Source organism: Phyllostomus hastatus, unplaced genomic scaffold, assembly GCF_019186645.2.
Source record: "Phyllostomus hastatus isolate PE091 unplaced genomic scaffold, TTU_PhHast_1.1 phas_contig_37, whole genome shotgun sequence".
In the NCBI taxonomy this organism is placed as follows: domain Eukaryota; kingdom Metazoa; phylum Chordata; class Mammalia; order Chiroptera; family Phyllostomidae; genus Phyllostomus; species Phyllostomus hastatus.
This window is the reverse complement of record NW_025333867.1, coordinates 3,630,857-3,654,124: the sequence shown is the minus strand read 5'-3', so window position 1 is coordinate 3,654,124 and position 23,268 is coordinate 3,630,857. Positions and strand designations below refer to the sequence as shown.

General features: G+C 49.7%; 1 protein-coding gene across 6 annotated transcripts in view; it reads right to left on the bottom strand.

Moving 5' to 3' along the window:
- Positions 1-1,117: 1,117 nt before the first annotated feature.
- RREB1 (ras responsive element binding protein 1) overlaps positions 1,118-23,268 on the bottom strand; it is a 174,130-nt gene continuing 151,979 nt past the window's right edge. For 5 of the 6 annotated variants that reach the window (XM_045841631.1, XM_045841630.1, XM_045841629.1 and 2 more), the window contains exons 9-13: positions 20,599-20,788; positions 16,498-19,414; positions 9,096-9,260; positions 3,441-4,265; positions 1,118-2,117 (exon numbers count right to left, since the gene is read on the bottom strand). In XM_045841631.1, coding sequence (XP_045697587.1) covers positions 1,609-2,117; positions 3,441-4,265; positions 9,096-9,260; positions 16,498-19,414; positions 20,599-20,788 — 4,606 coding nt within the window. In that variant the 3' untranslated portion in view covers positions 1,118-1,608. The remainder of the gene's footprint in view (positions 2,118-3,440; positions 4,266-9,095; positions 9,261-16,497; positions 19,415-20,598; positions 20,789-23,268) is intronic. The other variant, XM_045841636.1, reaches the window with a different exon arrangement.

The following is a 23,268-nucleotide window of genomic DNA, read 5'->3' as shown; positions in this document are numbered from 1 at the left end:
TGGGTGGTTAGATTTTGGCCACCAGCAACTGGTGAGGAAGTGGGAGAACAGGGTCCATGTGCCTCTGCTGCACACTTACAATGAGTGTGAAGGAGGTGCACTCGGGGGGCCCCCCCAGAGCAAGGCAAGAGGGTTTGGGGGTGGAGCAGCACAGAAGGCCCGGCCACACTAAGCCTTGGGCGTCCTGGAGGTCCCAGCTGCAGGACAGGATGCTGAAGAAGCTCAGCTACAGTAGGATTATTTCTTTTCACTGCTGGCACCTGCAGCGAGGGAAGTCTATTGCCTGCATAGGATGCTTAAAAAAAAAAAAAAAAAAAAAATCCTGTCGTTTTGCACCCAGGGGTTCGTTATTTCAGAAACTAGAAACATGTATCTTTAAGCACCAATCCCAAATCGCAGGAAGGTAAATATAAATCTGTCTCATCTTCAGTCTTGCATGTGCAGTTTTATTACCAGTAGTAGTATTTTCTCGCTTTGCAAATGACAGTAGCACACGCGGGTAAGGCTGGGCTGGGTTTGGCAGAAGACCAGTGAGTAGCAGGTCTCCTCACTGCCTGGCTTCCTCAGAAGCCCCGGGTGCATGCACCCTCACTCTCCCCTCTGAGCTGCTCCTCAGCCACATGTGGAGAACCTGCTGGAGTCTGCAGTCACAGAAGAAAGGCTTGTGTAAGTACAGTAGAAGAGCTCCCACCCTAGGGTGGCAAGGAAAGCTACGGGCAGATGCTTATGAGTGACCCGGGCACCCAGGTCTCCAGGACAAATATTGCCCATTTGTTTCTGCTGACTACAGAGACCAGCAAACTGATGAACTAAAAATAATAATAATAATAATATTAATTATATATATATCAAAAGGGGGGAACCAGATACAGGACATCTGTGTGTGTTCTCCATACATTAAGTTGCCGGGGTAACTCTTCTCTGTAAGTTAAGAATATCTTGAGTGTCTTGAACAGGAAATGGCTTATCTAATGCTGAAAGAGTGGGAACAGGTATGAGGTGGAAGCTAGAATCTGTCCTGGTTTGGGCCTGAACCAAACTGGAAACCTCCATCAACTACACCCTGCAATACCAAGGATGAAGTTACCACTCCACCACCATATAGCAGACCAAAAAGTCTATTTGAGAAATGAGCATTTCATCCATATTACCCCTGGTAATTTATGTGAAATTCACATCATTTTCTTCCAGTTATTGGCTGTGGGTGTCCAAGGGCATATTTTTCTTCTGTTTTCAGCTCACAGAACAAACGTTACTATCACAGACTCGCTGAAACAAGCTCTCACACAGCAACACAGAAGGTCACGTTAATGCTTAAATGAAAGGTTCTCTCCAAATAATTCATTACAATATCTGCTTTGTGTTTTAAAGTCATTTGGAACAACACAACACCCAGGACAACAGTGAAGGGCTGGTAAGTAGTTAAGGCACTCGAATTGTCTGTGCTGGTCTCCCGCATGGGCACGCGGTGCGGCCACGCACCGAGGGGGCTGGCCCTCTCTGGCTCACCTCTCTCCAACAGCTGAAGGGCTCTGGGGACCTCATGAAACGTCGATTCAGGGCACTGTGCCCTGCTGCCTGTCTGTGTGCCAGGGGCAGTAGGAGCCATCACTCCATTCCCAGCAGCGGCGAGGCGCCATCGGTGGCCAGGCCAGGGTGGGAAGGCCTCTTGCCGTTCAGCTCCAGCAGGTCTTGCACGAGGGCCACCGGGCTCTCTGGGTCAGGGTCACCCTGAGGCACCTGCTCCTTGGGGCTGCTTGGGGGAGCGGCCTTGGGTGCACCCCTGCCAGCTTCAGCCTGCAGAGTACCAGTCGTCCGACCCACAGCCCGGTCCTCCCTGCGGCTGGTGTCCTTGGCCAGGCTGTCCTTCCGGCTCCGGGTGACAGCCATGTGGTTGCTGGCCGGCAGAGCTGAGTCGGCCTCGTTCTCCGAGACGGGGTTGTTGCCGCTGTGGGTAGACTCGCTCTCACTGTCCTCCTCGCCCCGCTCGTCCTTGTCGCTGTCCTTCCCGTGATGTTTGGCGTGCCTGGCTTTCTGGTGGACCCGCTGATGGCGAACCAGGCTGTGCTTCAAGGTGAAGGTTCGCTCGCATGTCTGACATTTGTATGGCCTTTCTCCTGAAGTAATGAGGGAAAGATGTTAGGTCTATTAATGGTAAGGCCACCAGTAACACCTCTTGGCTTTGCCCAAGAGCAGCCGTGTGAGAAAGGCAAGGGGCAGCAGGAGGCAGGGGCCAGGACTCCGTCCTATGCAGGGAAACCCTCTTATTCGTCGGAACTGGCAGCATGGGGAAGCAGACATGCCAGGCGCCAGACATGACTTCCCTTTTCCTTCCATCTCTTCATCCAGGAGCCAGGTACTCATGGAAGGACAGCAGCAGCTCCCTCCCACAGGGGCAGCCACCGCTCCTGAGGGCTCTACCAAAAGTGGTACCTCCTCCATCAGAGGCACGAGACAGTGTGTGTCCTGATATCAAGTAGCTGGGGCTTCCCTCTGGCTTGAAAATACCAGGCCGTGAGCAGCTAAGACCCCCACCTGCCAGGAACCCAAGAATACCTCTCTGGAGGAAGGCCAGCCCCAGAGCCCTCCGAACCCCCCAGCCCAGGGCAGAACGGACCACATGAGGTGGGGCAGTGTGTGGGGAGCATGTGTGTGCACCCTGCTGGCTGGGAGGCAGGAGGAAAGCCAATCTAAGGCCAGGGTCTGTCCCCCCACTCCAGAAACGGGGGGCAATATGCTTGCATCTCTTTGCTTCATGAGTGTATACAGGTCTCCTACTTTCTACCAAAACTACAGCCTCTAGTGTGGGGTTTGTAACTTCAACCTCATATCCCATGAGTTCCAGGAGGGAAAACAGACCCCCCACCACCTCCAATGGGCCTACAGCCAAGACAGGAAAAGCCCCTCGTGGGCAAACTTTCCACCTGAAGCCTCATCCTAAGATAAACCCAGGAGCCTCCAAACAGAGCCCCAGAGATCACCTAACCCTACTACCTGTTCCCCAGGCCACACTGCCCAGTCCTTCCAGGCTCAGGACTTGATAACACCCTGGGCCCAATGCAGTCCTTGCCCCCATTCTAAGGACAGGAAGTCTGAGGCTCAGGGGAACTGATCAAGGTGCTCTCAAGAACAGCACGGCTGAGGGCCCACCCCACGGCTCCCTGTCAGGAGCCTGTATGTTTCAGGTGCTCAGGAAACAGCCTGTTGGAGTCCCAGTGTGCAGGGCTCAACGGGTGCATGTGCAAGCTCCACCACTTCTCTCAGCCCCCGGTCACTGCTCTGCCTCTTTCTCACTGCTTCTGGGGAGGCACATCCTCCAGACAGGTGGGCCAGAGGGAAGGAATGGAACCAAATCGGACCCCACTTAGCAGGCTGGGGAATGGGCACCACCCCCCTCCCGGAGAGAACCTCAGGCCCCCCAGAGGCCAGGCCACTCTTACCCGTGTGGGACCGCATGTGCCGGGTCAGGTCCTGCAGAGACCAGAACCTCTTGTTGCACACGGTGCAGACCTTCTTTCTCTTGTCTGCCTTGCTGGACACACTTCTGGAGGTGTCTGTCTTTGGCTTCTTGTCGTCCTCACTCTTCTCTGAGGACTTCTTCTCAGCTGTGCCCTCCCCATCAGAGGTGCCCTCGGCCTCCTCACTCCGCTTCTCTGATGTGCCTTCCGACATGGCCTCCCCCTCAGCCGGGGGCTCGGGCTTCTCCTCCGGCTCTGGGATAGGGGCAACAGCAGCGGGGACAGGCATCGACCCCTCAGCGCCCCCGCTCTCTCCCTGGCCCTCCCGCAGGAGTGCACTCTCCTCCCTGGGCACCTCACGGCCATGGGCCTTCCTGTGGCGGCTCAGGGTCCCGAGGAACTTGAAGCTCTTGCCGCAGGTGCTGCAGGTGTGCTTCTGGTCCTGTGGGGCCGGGCCTCCGCTGCCCACAGCACCAGAGCCGCCCTCGGCCAGCTTGAAGTCCATCAGTTTGCTGGCAAGATTGAGGTCCAGGCTCTTGTTGCTAACTGTGTCTTCCTCCGGGCCATCTGCGTCCTCATCCCTGTCCTCTGCACTGTGCTTCCCCTCAGGCTCTGGGCTCTCCTCGGCTCCCCGCTCCTCCCCATCCACAGGCTCAGCCACTCCCTGAGTCAGCTCCTCCACAGGGAGCTCTTCTTTGACCTGGCTGGGCTCAGGGGCCCCCTCTGACCACGGCTGGTCCTTCTCCCGAGAGGTGAGGTCCAGCACTTCGCCTCCTGTGGATGATGCCTCCATGTCTGATTGGCTGTCTGTGGGAGCAAGCACAGGGGCATGGGTTGAGACCAAACACCATCACACGTGCTCCTTCCAAGGGCTCTGTTGTGATTCTCAGCTGGACCCACCCCAAATTGTCACCCCTTATATCATCCCCGAGGGCCCAAATGAATCTGGGGTTAATTTATAAAAGGCAGAAAGGCCTTCCACATACACACAGGCTGGGGTCACAGGGCTGGCTGCGCTCCCCTTTTCTGCCCACTGGCGGCGCTGGGTGCCCTCCCCTGCCGCACACAGGGATGCTTAGGCCCCAGGGAGGTGTGAGCGACTGCGGGCAGCACAGACAGAAGGAATGGCGAGAGGAGAGTTGGTGCATTCCAGAGATTCGCAGTGCGAGGGAGGCTGAGGAAGCTGAGCTGTAAGTTATTTCTGAATGCAGAGATTATACAAACATGCAACAGACACGGAACCACCCCAAACACGGGGTCTGATGACGAAATGGCCCAAAGTGCAATAGTACATGCTCTGGCTTGACGCCTAATTTCCACGTGGAGTTCCAAGGCAAAAGGAGACACGTGCACACCGACGGGGCTCCCTGGCTCCTGTCAGGGCCCCACGTAGGGAGTGGAAGCATCTCTGTCACTCGAGTTGTTCCTGCCTTTCTACTCTCTACAGCGAAACCAAAGGGAGGGAGTCTGTCAGTTTTTAAGACCTCAAGGGATGGTACCGTGGCAAAGCTAATGACACGAAACAGACGGCAGTATTTATCATCTCCCTTCAGGTCAGACAGGGCTTACCGAGATTTTAATTTACGTGCTATAGCAGTGAGGCTGTCTGCTGAGACCTACTGTTTAACTACAGATCTGATGTCCAATCTATTAGGCCAAAGGAAGTTGCTGTTTCACAGCACACGCATGAGGTGTGCGCCATCACGGGAGAGCCCTGACTGCGCAGTGCGTGAGCCGGTGGACTCGCACCTCCCCCGGACCCTCACTGGGTGGATATGACGCACAGCCATGTCCACCCATGTCCATCGCTCTGATTCACGTGCTGGGTCGTCTGCCAGCACACTGGTCCTGGGCTCAGGCGAAGGACTAGGCATCAGCCCTCTCGGGGCACACCTGCCTTGGGATTTTGGTTTACCTCCCACCATCTGCTCGGCACCTCCACTGACATAATTTCATCAGCTTTATTCTGCCTGTGCCACTTGGCAGCCACTGTCTGAGTATCTCAAGAGGTTTCAGAAGGAAAACAAATAATTATGGTGTGGCTATAAAATTTCTGACAGTGATTTTAAAAAATTATCCATAAGTTTAAAGAAGATGAATCCCGAGCTATACATACCAATGCCTAGGCCATATGCTAAGGATAAACCAGGCGCTCATTTTCTTGAATCATTCCAATAGGAAGCAGTTAGTAAATGGATTTTAGTATAAACTCTTCAATAAAAAAAAATATAAGACGCTCAGTTTCTTACTTGTTGGCTTTGTAGTAGTCACTAAATAAGAGGCTTAATTTCTGGTTACTTCCTATTTGCTCCAGTACATTGTAGGTGGTTTCTCCTATTAACTTTTTTTCACTAAAGAACATGGATTATTTCAAATTTCAATTATAGAATATATTAAGATGATCGTGGGGGAAAAATCATAATGAATTCTGAAACTAAACCCAAGTAAACACACTAAGATCAGATCATTCTAACTTCTGGGTCTTTCCTTAGTGTGGGTAATGCAGCGTTCACCCTGAATTCGATGAAAGGCCAACTTCTGGTGAACGAAGGGGCTTGGCTGTGCTCTACCAAACTTCCACTAGGGGGAGGGTGTTAGCAGGGCAGCCCGGGCCCCTCAAGGGCCAAGCAACTTTTATTAGTGATTTTTGGGAACAATAGGCTTAACCTCTTCTCTTCATCTAGTGAACACCCAGCTCATAATAAACCAGGTCCTGTTTTGATCCCTGCCCTCCTCAACCACCCACACTTCCAAATAGAGGTAGCCAATGACTTTCATAAGCAATGCTACCTACCTTAATCTAATGCCTTTCTTCTTTGTCCCTATCTGCCCCTCTCTTGTGGTGCTACACCTAAGAACACTGCTAAGGAAGCAGACAGAATCTGGACAGCACTGCCTCTTCCTACAGGAAAGTGGGGACTTTCACGTCAGCTCGACAATGAAGTGTCTACTGTCTTCTAGAAGTTCCAAGTTACTCAGCCGATGTGAAAAACCACCAAACTACATACCTAACCTGATTGGGCAGGGGCAAGGCTGTTTGGGTTGCTCTGACTGTACCTCACCTACCAAGCAGCACCTAGGGCTTCTGGGCTGCTAAGCGGGACCAACCATTATGGGGCAGTTCAAAAAATTTCACACTTATGCTGATTTAAAAAATCAGATGTAGGTGCCCACAAATATGAAGGCTCCTAAAGGCATCATCTGAGGGAAAAAACACGCAAGAATTCCCCCAGGGCGAAGCAAGCCCTGGTACCTCTGGCTGTAAGAAATGAGGGCGGCAGCCCAGTTCAGCCCTGAACGAGCAGTGTGCCCCTGTGAGCAGAACTGCTCCCACCACAGCCTTTCCCACGTTCCTTTGGGGAAGATCTAGGGTGTATTTTTGTGAAAGACCTTATGTGATGGAAAAAGTCAGACCTACGTTATAAAACACGTTTAGGGATTTGGAGAAAATGCAACCCAAGCATATATGCCTAGAAACCAACTCCAGAACTTCCTTGGTCATTTCCTGCCTTTGTTTTTTATGGTCTTCCTCTAAGGCCCCACTTTTAACTCCATGGGAGGGAGCGCCTGAAGGAAACCATCACCCCTCCATCGTTCTCACCTGGTTTGAAAACTTCCTGAAATCACTGAACCTCACCTTCCTAACCCCGTTTCTTCCCTTCTTAAATCTCAGTCCTCTTTCCCAGCATGGACTGTGGCCACAATGAAACCAAACGTATATTTTCTCTTTGCTGGTCTCACATTAAAACTTCCAGTGACTTCTCTTTTTCCAGAGGCTTTTTCCTTTAAAGAAAACCTATAAGGTGGAGGTGAGGAAGGGCTCTGATGGGACTTGGAAAAATGAAACCCCTAACTACAAATTTAAAAACTAGACACACCCACAATGTAAAACTTGGTGCTGAACCAAAGCTAAGATACAAATTCCAATCAGCTTGGTGTCTGCGGGCTTCTACGGCAGCCTAAGCCCCCTTAGGCATCAGCGGGAGTCCCAGCCTTGATACTACTCAGTGCGATCGAGAAGGTGAATTCCATGTGCGCATCCAGCACTCGGTCATGACTCTTTAAGACCTGTCTGTGGAATCTGGAAGTCAAGGGCACCCCTCAACCACCCCGACTGTCCGAGGCTCGCCCTCCTTTGGAATCACTGCAGGTAAAATCACATAGCCACTTTCTAAATGGGGCTGCCACCAGGTCATGCAGCACCCACTGTTAAACTTTAAGAGCAGTGGTTCTGCCAGCATCACTCTGCGTTTCCTGGGGCTGAGCAGCAGATCATCCACCACCTCTGGCTCAAGGGGATCCAAGTCACAGCAAGATTCTGTGGGCGTCCACATCTTTCTTTCCTCAAAGATCCTGGCAAATTATGTGGGAATGCAAGCTAGGGGTGGAGCCAGCAAACCAGCCTACATTCTTATACCCTTAGAGGGTTTGATTTTAACTAAAGGGCCTGGCAGTTCAAGGGCTTGTCTCACCAGGGCTCAGTGGGAGGTATGAAGTTTAAAAAGCAGAGGGTTCCGGATCACATCCTCTTCCTGGACATGCTACCCATCCAGATGTGCTCCTCCCTGAGTAAATAACGGAGATAAGGACAAGGGGGCCTGAGATTAAAGTCCACACTGCCTTGGGGGGAGGACTCCCAGACAACACAGCACCCCATCTCCACCCAATTCTGAGGGAGAAAAAGCACAGGACAGAATTACAACCCTAGAAAAATACATCTGGGGGGAATCTCATCAGCTTTAAGCAATGGAATGGCAAGCTTTCAAGATTTGCAGAACTGAATCCATACCGGTGAGACTGTGATTAACCAATGGCGAGGAACCTGCGTGTCTAAGTGACCTGCAGGAGCCCGTTTGTGTATTGCCTCAGGGGGTGAGAGTGCTGACCCCCAGCAGCTGCAGATAACCAATGTACTGAATAGAGAACATGAGTAAATACAGAAGCTGTAAGGGGGAAAAGGTGGCAGGAGACTCACTGGGCAGCTGTTAATTGCTCTGTAGGGGGCTGGAGGAAGGAAGCGCATATCAGCACAGGAGAATAATACCCGGATTCAGGTCAAGCAGAGATGTGATTAAGGAAAGGACATGCAGAGTGCTTTTTCAAACAAGACAAAGTTTTGTTTTACTGGGAAGAGAGTTATTGAAAAGGAAACACCACACCCCACTGTCCCTGACAGGGGCCGGGCATCCCCAGTCCCTGCAATACCCTGACATCTGGTGAGCCAGTCCCTGCTCAGCGGGGTTCAGCAGAGGCTGGGCTTGAGGAAAACACCCCAAGCCTTTAAGGTTGTTGTGTTGCTACCAAGAGCTAAAACTGTACACCCTCCCTCATGTGCCATCTCCAGCAGGGCCCACAGACTGAACAAAGAGGTCTGCTGGGAGGGCAGATCTTCCCTAGTAGTCAGAAAAGCAATTGAGGGGCACTGCCACTGTTTCCCACATCCCCACCGGCTGGCTGCATGCTCCCAGCCCTGGCCAGGGCCCACCTTCCTAGACTATGGGGTCCTACAGGGAAGTGGCAAAGGCAGCCTGCCATGCTTTGGAGGGCTGGAGTTTGCCAGGAAGCTAAGCAAGGTTAACCTGGCTAAGTGATCGGTTCTCCTCTGTCCCTCTCCTCTCCATCACCTGGAAGCACTACCTGTGCTATCATGGGGTCCAACATCACTCTCTTTTGACTGGGGAATAAGCCCGTTTCTTCTCAGGGAACAGTTGGTAACTCCATGTTTGCGCAACTGGTGGCGTTCACAGTTAGATTTGGTAGAAAAGAAGGCATCGCATTTTTGACAAGGGAAGGGTTTCTGACCTGAAGCAGGAAAAAAAATAGATATTTATCTGGCTTTCTACTGCAATAAAAGTCGCTTTCGATTCATTTTCCTGGGATCATTGGCATTTGCTTCTCCCTCCTCCACCCCATTCTAAGAAAATAAACAAATCACATAAAAAAAACCAACCCTGAACACAAACAAGCCAAATGATCATCTTCCCTTAGTCTGAGTGGGATGGAATGAATGTTTTTTAATTTCAAAATACCAAAAGTGAAAAATGAAACGAATATACAAATGTTTAAACAACAGTATTACAATTAAAAATCTTAAATAATTACAAGTGAGTGAAGGGATTTTAGAGCACAGCAAGAAAACATGTACAGTTTGTCCCCAGGAGAAGACAGCTTTGAATAATTTCTAGCATTGCATGTACTACCACGCAGGCTGGGAACTCAAAGGGGACGCCCAGCCCTCCTGCAGGAATCTGGAGTCCCGGGGATCTTGAGAGGTGAGTTCCCTTCCCTGACCTCCCCAGGCGGACCTCCCACAGAGAGGGGTGGTGGGCTCTGCCTTCCAGGACTCCTCCTGCCTGACCTGACCAAACGCCCTGCAGTGACCTCTGCCCAAGGTCACTGTGTCCCTCAGCAAGTCAAAGGAGGTCTGGTCACTGCACGAAAGGTTCTTTGTTCCTCTGCTTTAGGCTCTGGCCAGTAGTAAATAAGTGACCAACAAATCCTGAGTCTGCATTAGGCTATCATATGCTCCACTCAACAGACCTGCCTTTGGAGAGAAGTCACTGAACGGCCCCTGTCCCATCCAACTCCACCAATGGGGTCACCTGTTGAGAGAGGGGCATGCCCTTTCTTCTCCCCAGGAATGACCTGCTTTGGTTTGCCTATCCTCTCCTTTTTTTTGGATTCCTTTTGTGCTGTAAACATGATGTTTCAAAATGCAAGCCAGGCTCCTCTGCAACTTGTGACTTGTTTGCATGATGGGTGTGAGGTGAATAGCAAGAACCAGAGCAGAAAGTGTGGACAGAGGGAGGGGTGGGGGAAGGAAGTGACTAGGTGGGCCTCAAGAGAGAGAAGAGAGGGTAAATCATTTACTGTATCATTGGATTCTTCTGTTTCCCCCCAATCTCCAGATTCTAAGGCCCCAGGTTTTTATTTTACAAGATAAAATGCTTGTGTACTAATAAACACGGATTCAGAGCGACAGCCCAATATGTCTGTCTTGTAACCTTGGGAATGCCACTATCAGACACACGTTAAGAAACGATAGAAAAAAAATTAGAGCTGCCATATGATCTAGCAATTCCATTTCTGGATATTTATCCAGAGAAAACAAAGACAGTGGTTGGAAAAGATATATCCACCTTATGTTCACTGAAGCATTATGAGAAACAGCCAAGGTACAGAAGTCACCTAGACGTCCACCCTCAGATGAAGTGGTATGCATGCAGAGAGCACGAGGAAACACAGAAGCTGGACGGAGGAGAAAGGTGGCAGGACATGCCCCGGGCGGCTCTGCAGGGGCCGGAGGACAGAAGTGCATATCCGCACAGGAGGACATACATGAGTGCACACACACAGCAGAATATTATTCAGCAATAAAAAAGAAGGAAATCTTGCTATTTGTGGCAACATGGATGGACCTAGAGGGTATTATGCTAAGTGAAATAAGTCAGACAAAGACAAATATTATATGATTTCACTCCTATGTGGAATCTAAACAAAACAAATGAATAAACGAGACAGAAACAGACCCACAGACACAGAGAACAAGCTGATGGTTGCTAAAAGGGGAGTTGGGAATAAAAATAATAATCATAAAATAATTTTTAAAAAGCATGACACTAAATGCCATGCATGAATCCAAACTGGATTACAGACTAGAAAAAATTAGCTCAAAAGGGCATTTTTTGGGCTAGCTGATGGAATTTGATTATGACTGTGGATTAGGGGGAAAAAATAAAGAACTGTCAGGAAAGTCAACCTGCACCGTTTATTTATTTAGTTTTTAAGATTTATTTATTTTTAGAGGGAGGGGAAGGGAAGGAGAAAGAGATAATATTTAATCCACGTGTGGTTGCCCCTGGCACACCCCCAACTAGGGACCTGGCCCACAACCTAGGCATGTGCCCTGACTGGGAATTGAACCAGCAACCTTTCCGTTTACAGGCCAGCACTCAATCCACTGAGCCACATGAGACAGGGCAACCTGCACCACTTAGATACCATGAACGAGGCCTAAACTAGTGCAGGTGCACAAGCCCAGGCACTCACTGCAATGTACACAGAGGCTCCTGGGCTTCTCCAAGGGGAAGGAGGGACTAGTATCATCATCTCCCTGCCACATAACTCCTGGGCTGCCAGTCATGCAGAGTGGGCTGCGGTGCGACCCAGCACCGAGGAAACCTCTGCCCCGCTAAGTTCAAGCGTCAGTGCTAATCAAGGCAGGGGACATTCACCCTTCCTGAGCTGAAAGGCCCTTGCAGGCAACGGTTCCAAATCACCCGTGGGGCTTTTCAAAAATATGGATGCCTGTACAGATGAAGCATTACAGAATTACACCTCTGTAATCTATATAATTTTATTAACCAATGTCATCCCAATAAATTCAATAAAAATGTAAATACATAAATAAGGGGGGAAGAAAGAACATAGATGCCTGGAACAATCCAAGACCAGGGAACTGGAAACCCGGTGATGAAGGTGGCGAGTGGAATCAGTTTACCTTTGCAGAGCTCAGAGTTTCTGCTTTTTTTATTGTTATAAAACAATAAAAAAATCACGTTTTTGCATAAAGACTAGTTTTAAAAGCATTTTAAATTAAAAATAATATTTAATTATTTGGACTCTGTTTTAAGTAAGAAAAAAACACTTTTGCTTTAACATTTTATTATGCAAAGGCAACACCATGGCTTTTTTGAGTGAGGCCGGAGGAGAGGGAGGGCACCAGGCCGAGAGGAGGACAAGTCAGAAGCTGTGACTATGAACTATGATACGACTCTTGATTTCAAACAGAACAATTTGTTTCTTGCTTCTACCTATTACACAATTTACTCTATAATTTTTAGGTTGGTAAATGTCTCACTTTTATAACTGGGTTGGACAGCCAGGCTGATGTCCCATGGTAAAGATTCATATTAATGCTAAATTCAGGAAAGAATTCAGTGACACCAGAGTACTGTATCACATTACGAAGATTCCCAAAGGGACACTAACAGGAGTCTTTAAAAATTCACATTTCATTGCATAAGTCTTACATTTTAAATAGCAGTGTGCTTTTTGACAGAGGAAAACCATGAGCTCTTTCAGGATTTTGTAATTGCACAGGTTTCAAACTTGTTGACTGGTAATCTATATGGAAAGTATCAAGTGATTTTACTTACTTGGCAACTGCCACAAATTAATGCTTTAGCAGGGGTGTTTTAAAATGTACCTGTAGCCACAAGGAGTTACATTTGTGCCAGGACCCGAGACAGCCCTCCACCCCACGTTGGTAAAAGCCATTGCCTGCCAGTTTTCACTCTCACAGAACAGTCAGACAAGGAAGAGAGACATTCTGTACTAACAGTGCTATCTGGCAGGCACTGGGGCAACAGAGAGCAGAAGAATGGACACTGAGAATGAGGTTCATGACGTGCCTCACACCTCACACTTCTCTCCGCCATCTCTCCGCCATCCCTCCACCCTCGCCAGGAAGAGTTAGTTCATTCTTTCTGCATTTGCAGAGGTGCACGTCAGGTAGGGCTGGCTTGGTTAAAGGGCCAAAGCTGCCACTTAGGAAAGTTATAAGCAGCCAAATACACTGGGTGTCAGAAGCGACTCACACACTGAAGTTTGCACGTCTTACTGATTTTAACTGTGATGTCTGTGGCCCATGAACAGTAGGTAGGATAGAGAAGTGGGGAGGGCCCCAGGCTGGTAAAGAAAAAGTGTTAAAACTAACCATGAGAAAGTGAGTGAGACAGGATCCCAGAATGTGGGAGCTGGCGGGCACTTGGTCCTGGCCCCTTCGTGCTGTGGGGAGGAAAGGCAGTAGAGGAGAAAGAAGGCGAGGACAGGGCGGCAATGGACCAGCTGTGCTTCTGGCACGCAGTCCTCCACCCATAGCTTAAAAACACACAAAATGCTCACAAGGGGGAAAAGGAAGGAACAGTGAACTACCCTCCCCCAACACTGGCCAGGCAGAAAAGGTAAGGAACCAGGAAATGTCCTTGAGCAACAGGGCACTGCGGGCCAGGCGAGGAGTGGAGGCTGGAAATTCAGCTGTGAGTGGAGAACATGCCAGGGGATGTGCAATCTGACAGCCAATGCCAGCTTCCTTGTAAGACACAATTCCTAGAACCTGAGCCATGCAGACAGAGGGCCGACCAGGTGCCCCTTGCCCACAGCAACACTAGACCCCTAGTTGGACACCTAACACTTGCTTTACCTAATGCTGCCCATCTGGGGGGTGGGGTGGGCTGGAAACATATCTATGAGACAACAGACAGACATGATGATAACTCTACACATTTGCCAAGTGTTCAGGAGAAAGCTGACTTGCAAGATACAGACACAGTTCACCTACGTGCAATCCAAAACTGGACCTGCCCAAAGCTTCTGGTTGCAGTGTAGCTAGATTTTAATGTTACAACTAAAAAACAACAAAACAACAAACCTCTTTCTCGTGTAACACTTGTTCACAAGATCATCTCAGAGTCCATGTTTAATTTCCCTTTTGTGTGAGCCTTAGTCTTATATGAAAGTTTCTGGAGGGAGCATGTCACAGAAAGCTGGGGAGCCGGGAGACAGGCAGCTCAGAGATTCCTCAAGAGCAGAGTCACCTCCCAGAAAGACAGCGGTCTCAGGAAGAGGGGGTGGATCGGATGGTTTCCCTGGCTCTGTCCAGCGCCAGCAACTGATGAATGGGCAGTGTTCTAATACAGCACAAGGCACAGCCAAGTGCTCCATAAAGTGATTTAGCAGGGGTGATGCAGAGACTGTCGCTGAGAGCTGAAGCAGTGAAACAGCAAAGGAAGTCGACAGCCTGATGGGTGCTGACCTTTGTGTCTGTGTGTGGCTCACACCCTTCCGTGGTCATTAGTCTCTGGTAACAGCATTCTGGTCCACATCTGTCTTCTAACCTCTTCTCAAACCTGTTCACAGAGTTCCGCACCGGGACACGTGCGGACACGGGGAGGGTGGAGACATGACCTGGACTTGTTCAGACAGAGGACCAGTAGCCACACTGCCCTCCCTGACTGTGGGGAACTTGCAGGGACCTTGACCTTGGCTTTGAACTCTAGCTCTGCTGCTCATTGTTCATCATTCATATCACCATAAGCAAGCTGGCCTTTCTAAACCTCCACTTCCTCATGGCAAAATGTGGACAACATCGCCCTCATGGGATAGCGAGGAAGACTGGCTCTGAAAATCTCCTCTACCGACCCTGAGCGCTCCTCGCACGGGTCAAGGCCCACAGCTTCACTGCAAGAACATGGTGTGATGGATGTCAGGGATGGGCCGAAACAGACGCAGCCGCGAAGGGTGTAGGCAAAGCACGGGAGAAGTGGCAGAACATGTTTCTATTTACCCGCCCTCCCTACTGTGTCTCCAACAATCCTTCCATCTTCCTTGCTTGGTTTCAGATGCTGCCAAATTTTAAACCAACTAGACAATTTTGGCATTCAAGAGCCAAGCAATCAAAATGACTGGATTCACAAATGGGAACTTGTATCAGACACTTTCAAAGACATGGGCACAACTCTTGAAAGGAGTTCCTGGCCTCGGAAGTCCTCCTGGGGAGACTGACGGTTTGCTAGGAAGGGAACTAGGAAGGGAACGTCTAGGAATCAAAGGCTCATCTGAGGGTAATGAGCATGGGATCCATCTACTGAGCGCAGGACTCCCAGCTGGAGGGAGGAGGTGGGGAGGCTGACCGTGAGGGGATGAGGGAGGCAGAGCAAGAACCACGCTCACTGTCAGGTCCAGACCTCCTGCCTTCTAAAAAGTGGGAACAGACACACCCCCTTCTCCAGACTCTGCAGGTGACTGAAATGTGTCACCCGAAAAGGGTAGTGAGAGAGACTCTGTGGGGCAACTTCTCCTTAAGATGCATCTCCTCTTCTGAACTGTTCCCTTCATTAGAACTATTACTTCTCTTTGTTAGGCTTCAACGATTTCCAATGGAGAGAAAATGACAGCCTGAAAAGGCAGCATATACTTCACCAGTCTAGAAATTCTGGTTCCTGTTAAACAAGTCTTCTGAGGACAGGCTGGCCTGACGTGCCATTGCTGGATACCACCGCCCAGAGAGAAATGCCACATCTGTGTGACCACCAGCCTCAGAAAGACCCCACAGCTTGCGCCCCTCTCCCATCCCCTCTCTGCATGCTCTGTGCCTCCTCCATTCGCAGGAACAGCCTTCCTCTGTGGGCTTCTCCGAAGCTTCAAGCAATGACCAACCCCGAATGCAGTGTTTCCACCTGGGTGAGGAGTGTGGCTCACACCCCACTCCCAACACCACCCCTCACCACACCATCATAAGCCTCCTAACCGCTTAGGGTTGCAGACTTAGCAACTAAAAATACAAGTCACCCAGTTACATCTGAATTTCAGATGAACATCATATAAGTTTTTAGTATATCCCAAGTATTGGATGAAAAAATATTTATACTAAAATTATGTTATTTACACAAAATTAAAATTTATTTGGCATCCTGTATTTTATCTGGCAATCCCGTACCATAAAACACTTTATTTGGTTTTAGGTACTATCTGTTAAATGTTTGGGATATCTAAAGATTTGAGCATCCCACCCAACTTACCCTTCGTTCAATGACATAAACCCTGTATAATTATATAGTAAATTACAATTGAGAGTTGCATGGTCTTAGCACAAAGTTCTGTTTCTCCCAAGCTGCCTCCCATGGGTAACCACGTGGATGATCTCACTGCCTTCTCCAGTAGAGACGGGATGATGGCAGTGAGTGACTGATGGGTCCAGGACCATTTGTTACCTAAAAACCTTTCTTCTAACACCCCTGCTCACCAGCAGCCCTCAGAGGGCTCACACAATGGGAACCGGTCGTTCTGGTTACATGAGCACATGGCCTCCACAGGCAAACCCCCTGCTTCTGAGACTGAGGAGGAAGAGACACTGGGAATGGTGCCATGAGAAAAGGGTCTCATACCTTCAAACCACCCCTCACTCCCCTTCTCACCCTGGCCAGCAGCCAGTCTCCCTGCCAGGAAGTAGCACCCATGGCCTGGAGGGCTCTCTTACCAGTGTGCGTGAGCATGTGCCTCTGGAGGGAGCTGGCCCAAGGGAAGACACGGGGGCAGTGGGGACAGTTGATCTTCTGCAGGCAGTTGGCGTACGAGTTCCGCTTTGCCCTCAGCAGCTTGTCTTCCGGGGGACTGCCTTGCTCTTCATCACTAGGCCCGTTGTGGTCAGTAGGGGTGCCGGCCACCTCGTCCTGAGCATCATCCTCCGCTGTCTGCAGAAATGGACTGAACTTGTTGGTGTCTGTGGTGGCCAGCATCTTCTCGATGCTGGCAAATTCCCCGCTGGAGTCCAGGTCCACCCCACCACTGCTGGTACGGGGTCGGCTCCTCAGCCCCCTTTTCCGGCCCCTCTTCTTTGACAAGCCAACTGGCCCCTGCTCCGTGGGTGAAGCTGCCTCTGGACTGTTGGCAGCAGGGGGTGGGTCGCTGGATTCTTTTGGGCTGGTGGTGTCAGTGGGTGCACTGGCTGCTTTGGCGATGGTGCCTCCTAAGCTGTCCGAAGCTGTGGTGTTACTGCCAGTGCTTGTGGGCCCTGGGTCAGCCACCTTGGTTTTCAGCAAGGTGGGGGCTGAGGACACAGAGGAGATGATCTGGGCGATGGAGGCCAGTGGGGGCAGCTCTTCTGTCACCGGGGGCTTTGGCAAGAGCAAGGGGGGCTTGGGACGTAGGGGCCGCAACAAGGCCGAGCTGCTTATGAGGGTGGAGTTGCCCAAGAGAGGGGAGCTGTTGATGAGGGTTGATGAGTAAATGGGGACAGCGACCTGAACGGAGCCCTGCAGTGGTTGAGCATGGGCTTCCGGAGCAGTGGCTGCCGAGGCTGCTGCTGAAAGGGCCAAGGGTTTTTCCAAGATCCCGCTGGGCCCCAAGGTCACTGGCAGAGTAGGGCATGGGGGTGGACAGGGAGAAGATTGCTCCCTGCTCCCTGGTTCTTGCTCAGGCTTCTTGGCTTCACCGGGAGCAGCAGAATCCTTGTCTCCTCTTCTGAAGTTCTTGGGGATGGACAGGTCAATGGGCTCCATGGAGCAGTCATACGGGGCCGAGGAAGAAGGGCTCAGGAACAAGGCTGTGTTTTCCTGCTTCACTTGGACCAGGGCCAGGCCCTTCTGGGAGAAGTCCAGGGGCTCATTGAAGTCTACTGAGAAGTTGCTCGTGGGCTCCAACTTGATGGTGACGTGGGGAGGCGGAGGCTGGGTGGGGTTCCCGTGAAGATAGCCGTTCTGGGACTCCAGGAAGGTGGCAAGGGATTTGTGCTCGCCAAAGGCCCCGTTGCCCTCCTCCATCCTCCCCGAGGCTTCGGCACAGGGGGCCTCCTTGGGGCTCAGGCCATCCGCTGCCAGGACGTAGCTCTCGATGTCGTGCTCTGGCACGTGCAGGTGCTGCTTAAGGATGTGGTGGATGCAGTTGCGCTTGGCCGAGAAGGCGGCACTGCACTCCTTGCATTCGAAAGGCTTGTGACTTTTGGGGCAGCTGCCCAGGCCAGGGCCACAGTGCGAGCGCATGTGGATGCGCAGGGCGCGGTAGTGCTTCAGGTCCTCTCCGCACAGCCGGCACACCGTATCTGGGGAACAGAAGGCATCCACCATCTCAGCCGCGCTGCTGGTCACGTACTCGATGTTCTTCTCAATATCCTTGCGGGTGGCCTTGAGGTGCTTTTTGCGCAGGTGCCGCTCACAGTTGGCCTTGACAGTGAAGGGGTAGTGGCAGATCTTACAGATATAGGGCCGCTCACCGCTGTGTGTGCGCAGGTGTCGGATAAGCGCGGCCTTGTCAGCTGCAATGTAGTCACAGATGTTGCACTGGTAGGGAGAGATGCCCAGGTGGGAGCGCACGTGTGCACGCAACACCCCTGAGAAGGCGAACACCTGGTTGCAGAAACGGCAGGGGTAGAGCACCTTACGCATGACTGGAGATTTCTTGCTGCTGGGACCCGTCATGATGGCCTTGAGGTCTCCCTCCGTAATCTCTTGCTTGATCTTGGCATCCATGCTCAGTGGCAGCAGGGCCTCGATGATGCTGTCCTGCTCCAACTGCGTCTTCATCTCTGCCTGGCCAGGCAGCTCCACGCCTGGCTGCTGCAGGAATAGCTGCATGGCTGTGTGGGGCTGGGCCCCAGACTTGGCCTGCAGCAGGTGGGCATTAGAGGCCACCTCCACTGAGCTCTTGAGGAGCTTCAGGGGTGGCGGGGGCAGGCTGGGGCTGATGCAGCCGGGGGAAGCCTGCTGGGCATTGATGAGAGGGGGTGGTGTTGAGGTGGCCACCACTGTCCTCGGTGTGACCAAGGGCTTTGGCTTCAGAGGGGGCATGTGCTTGAAAATCGCCTGCAAAGGGGTGACAGGGGCCTTGGAGAGAGGTGGAAGACTGATTTGAGGGGGTGCTGAGGCTGCCATCTTCAGGATCTGCTGGATGTCAGCCAGCTCAATGGCTGACTCCCCAGAGATGGGCTTGACCACAATACTACTGTCAGGCTGGATGATGAAGCCTTTTTGGAAGGGCTGCAGGGATAGGTGCTTCATGTTCTCCTTGGTAGCTGGGAGGACTGTGAGAGAACCGCCCAGGGAAGAGGCTTCAAAAGGAGACAGCCTCAGCAGGTTGGTACAGCCAGGGTCCTGAGGTAGCTGACACTTGAGTGTCTGAAGCTGTATTGCTTGGTTGTCATCTGGCAGGGGCTCCTCGGCCGGGACAGGCCTGACATCTTTGGTGTGCTGCAGGCCCAGAAAGGCCAGGAAAGCCTTCTGGTCCAGGGTGTCACCAGACAGGGTCTTGGCTTGCAGCCTTTCCCGTCCCTGGTCCCCAGTGATGTGGGTCTGCTTGTGCAGGGTGAGTGAGGACAGCATGGGGAATGCCTTGTCGCAGATGTCACAGATGAAGCGGTGCTGCTCGCTGATACACCTTCGCAGGTTTGTCTCACACCAGGCCTGCAAAAGCAAGAAAATAAAGAGGAGAACTTAAAAATCTTCACTAAACTGAGATACTGAAAGTGTCTGTTGTACAGCTGAGCCAGCATCCAGCTTTCTCCATAAGGCACATGGAGCTACCTTTCCTTGCTCACTAACTCCTGGATCAAATAAGGAAAAAAAACACAAGCACCTTAACAATCATGTTTTCTTGGATGACATCAACCCCCCAGGATATCTTTGCAGAGAAGCAATGAAGTGTAGTAAAGTAATAATACCATGATGGTAGAATTTTCTTTTTAAAAATGGGTGCCCTGCAAAACTAACTGACAGGGACTACCTACCATCAGTGGAGAACCAGCTGTTTCTGTGCTACCAAGAGAGAGGGAGTGCCACCTGGGTAACGTGAGCGCACACATACGGGTGCCTACATACGGAACTGAACTTGAGGCTTATGGATGGGGAGAATTTCACTGTTATCTTCTATCTCAATTTTTAAAAAGATTTTATTTACTTTTATTTTTAGAGAGAGGGGAAGGCAGAAAGAAAGGGAGAGAAAAAAACATCATGTGTGGTTGCCTCTCCCATGCCCCCAACTGGGGACCTGGCTTGCAACCCAGGCATGCGCCCTGACAGGGATCAAACCTGTGGCCTTTGGTTCACAGGTCTGTACTCAATCCACTGAGCAACACTACCGGGGCTCAATTTTTAAAAATTGGAAAAAAGTAGATTCAAAGTAGTTTTAGCAGGTGCTTTATAAGCAAAGAATAAATATAGCTCAGGTTAATTAAAGACCCAAAACATTTTATACAAAAACTACAATGCTGAAAAAGACTTAGCTTGCAATGTAATTAAAGAAGCATTAAAAAAATAACACAGATTCAGTTCTGATAGGGCTGGCATTGGTAAACAATTCGTAACTTTAAATCCAAATGCCTGAAGAACAGGCAAAAGCACTGATGGGCTAGACTCAGATGCAAGTGAATCTGAAATTCAAAAAATTAAAGGCCACCTACACTTCTCAACCTAGCAACTCAAAGAAGACTAAAAGGGCCAAACTGAATTTCAAGGGAAAAGGTGGTGTTAGAAGAAAACCCAACAGACCTCATTTTTTAAGGAAAGGGAACCTCAGGGTGAAGAAGTGAAGTCCAACTATGTGGACCATGGAGGAGGAGGCCGCTGGTTCTGCTGGCCAATGAGCATACCTGAGAAATCCGAGGAAATTTCCTACAGGAGAAGTCAGTGAATCCCAAGTCGTGGAAGCCAGCGGGAATGGAAGGGTTGTTCTGGATGAAAGGCCTTCCCATCGCATCTCTGGGAAGCTGTTTGTGGACAAGTGCATTGTGGCGTAGTAATCCTCGATGTGTTCGAAAGGTGACGCAGCAGATGTCACATCTGGGAAGAAGAAAAGGACAGGATATAAGGAGGCAGCCAAGCCAGAATTTCCACCCGTCCATTTGTCCTTTTGCATTTTTTTGCCGCTTCATTTTTTAAGTAAATAAAAATGAAATGATACATTATCATTATAATAAATGAAAATATTACAAATGATATGACATCAAGAAGCCAGTCTGCTCATGGTTAGCAACAAAACACTTTTCCTTTAAAAAAAATTATACCCTAACAACTTGTGGATATCAAAGCTTTGCAGACAGCATAGGTGTATACACTGTCACAAGCCTACTCATCCAAATGATGTCCCATACGGGGATCATTTCATAGGTTTTCTCCCTCTCTCTGCTCAGTGGCTCTTGATCATAAAACATGTTTGAAAGTCAAAAAGCACAGAATTACATATCTTGAGCAATCACAGCAACATCCCTGGTATGTGATCAGTATAAAATGATAAATTCTTTAACTGAACTAGTAACATGTGATAGTAATGATATATTCAATTCTGACATTATTACCGTCATTATTTGACAAATAACCACAGCTCCCACCTATTAAGCCCTCACTACACACAGGACACACCACAGGGCAGCATGCACACTCCTGGTAGGTTGATGGACGAGCAGCCTAACCTCCATCTCACAGGTGAAAACACTCAGGCTGAGGTCACATAGCTTGTAAGAAGCAAAGACAAAATGTGAGGCCTGTTCATGCTCCCACCACCGCCTACTGTGAGGCTATCTCCCTTTCCTAGAGAACCCCCACCAATGTAGTCCCTATAAAGATCATCCATCACACATCACTTTAGAGATGACCTCCTTCTTCACCTTAAATGTCCTGGGCCACACATGCACCAAAAACACCATTTAAAAATATTTTTCCACTTTGCATACCTGTGTTGTCTCTTTTCTAGGTTTTCACTGAGAACCACCATGTTAAAACTATACAATCATTAGGATATTATCAACATCCTCTGTACCAGTGATTTTCAACCTTTCTCATCTCATGGCACACATAAACTATTATGAAAATTTTGCGGCACACCAAAAAAAAAAAATATTTTTTTGCTGATCTGACAAAAATACACCTAATTTTTTGGACCATAAGATGCACTGGACCATAAGACACACCTAGGTTTTAGAAGAAAATAGGAAAAAAAATTTGAAGCAAAAAAATGTGGTAAAAACTTAGTAACATAAATAACACAGGCTGCCCCCCACAGTGAGCCAGGCAAGCTACATTTGGACTGTAAGACACACCCCCTTTTTCCTCCCAAATATGGGTGTGTGTGTGCATCTTATAGTTTGAAAAATACGGTAGGTATAATTTTGAATCATTCATACCACATGGCTATTGTTATGTTGGCTGCTGTCATTTTTTTTATTTGACAGTGTAAGGGGAAAGAGGTCAGTGTCCCTGACTAAATAGTCAAGTGTTGTATGTTTTAAAAATTCTTGTGGCATATGAGTTGAAAATCTAGACCATCACTAGAGCTACATGGGGCTATTTAAATTAATAGAAATGTCCTCAGTCCCACTGGCCTTGTTTCATGGGCACATTCCCACAGTTGTAGCACCACGTGCCAAGCATCATTCCGGCACTTACATGTGTATGTGCATCTGCCCCACACAAAACCTCCAAGGCAGGTCAGGTCCTCTTGTTGCTTTATGGAGAAAGAACGTGGGGCACAGAGGAATAATACAACACTGCATATACCTTAGTGGCAACATTTTTTGCTTTGAAATTCTTCTTTGGAAATAAAGAGATAAGGAAGTCACCCGTGAAGCAGCTAAGCTCATTTTCATCTGGGGATGAAAGAAAGAAGTGCCAAGTATGTGCAACTCTGCCTCCTTTATCACGCACAGGCAGGGCACGGCCAGTGCGGTTCTGCTGTGTACCTGCCTCTCCTATCTCCACTGCCAACTTGGCTTCATCTTGCCATCAAGATTCCTGCCATCATTCAATTAAATTTAGAATACTGGGTTCCTCCAAGCCACTCAAAATGTGAAACACCTTTTGAGGGAATTCTGCTTAAGCTTACCATTGGCTCTAGGGAAGAGATGGCTTCAAAGAGCCCCAAATGCCTGTAGGTACTGAAAGTTCTCACAGCAGTGGGCCCAGACAAACCTCAAACCTCAAACCTCAGGAACCATTCCCTGCCAAAGTACCAAAGGGCAAAATCACAGACTGGGACAGTTACACAGAGAAGCAGAATGGTTGCAGGCACTCCAGGTGAGGCTCTTTCTGGCCAGAACATGGTCAAGTTCCACACTGTATACTCCAGGGAGCTGCCACCCTCGCAGCCCCACAACCACTCTGTCCTGTCCTACTGCCCTGGAAAGGGCACTTCCTCTTCTATCACCCTTAGTCCTCCCAAGCTCAAGTTCAGTGGTACGTTCCAGGTGGCCACTAATCCCCATGCTACCATCTGCTGAAAGCTTTGTACTATGTTGAAAGGATGAGAAAACATCTGAATTGGGGAA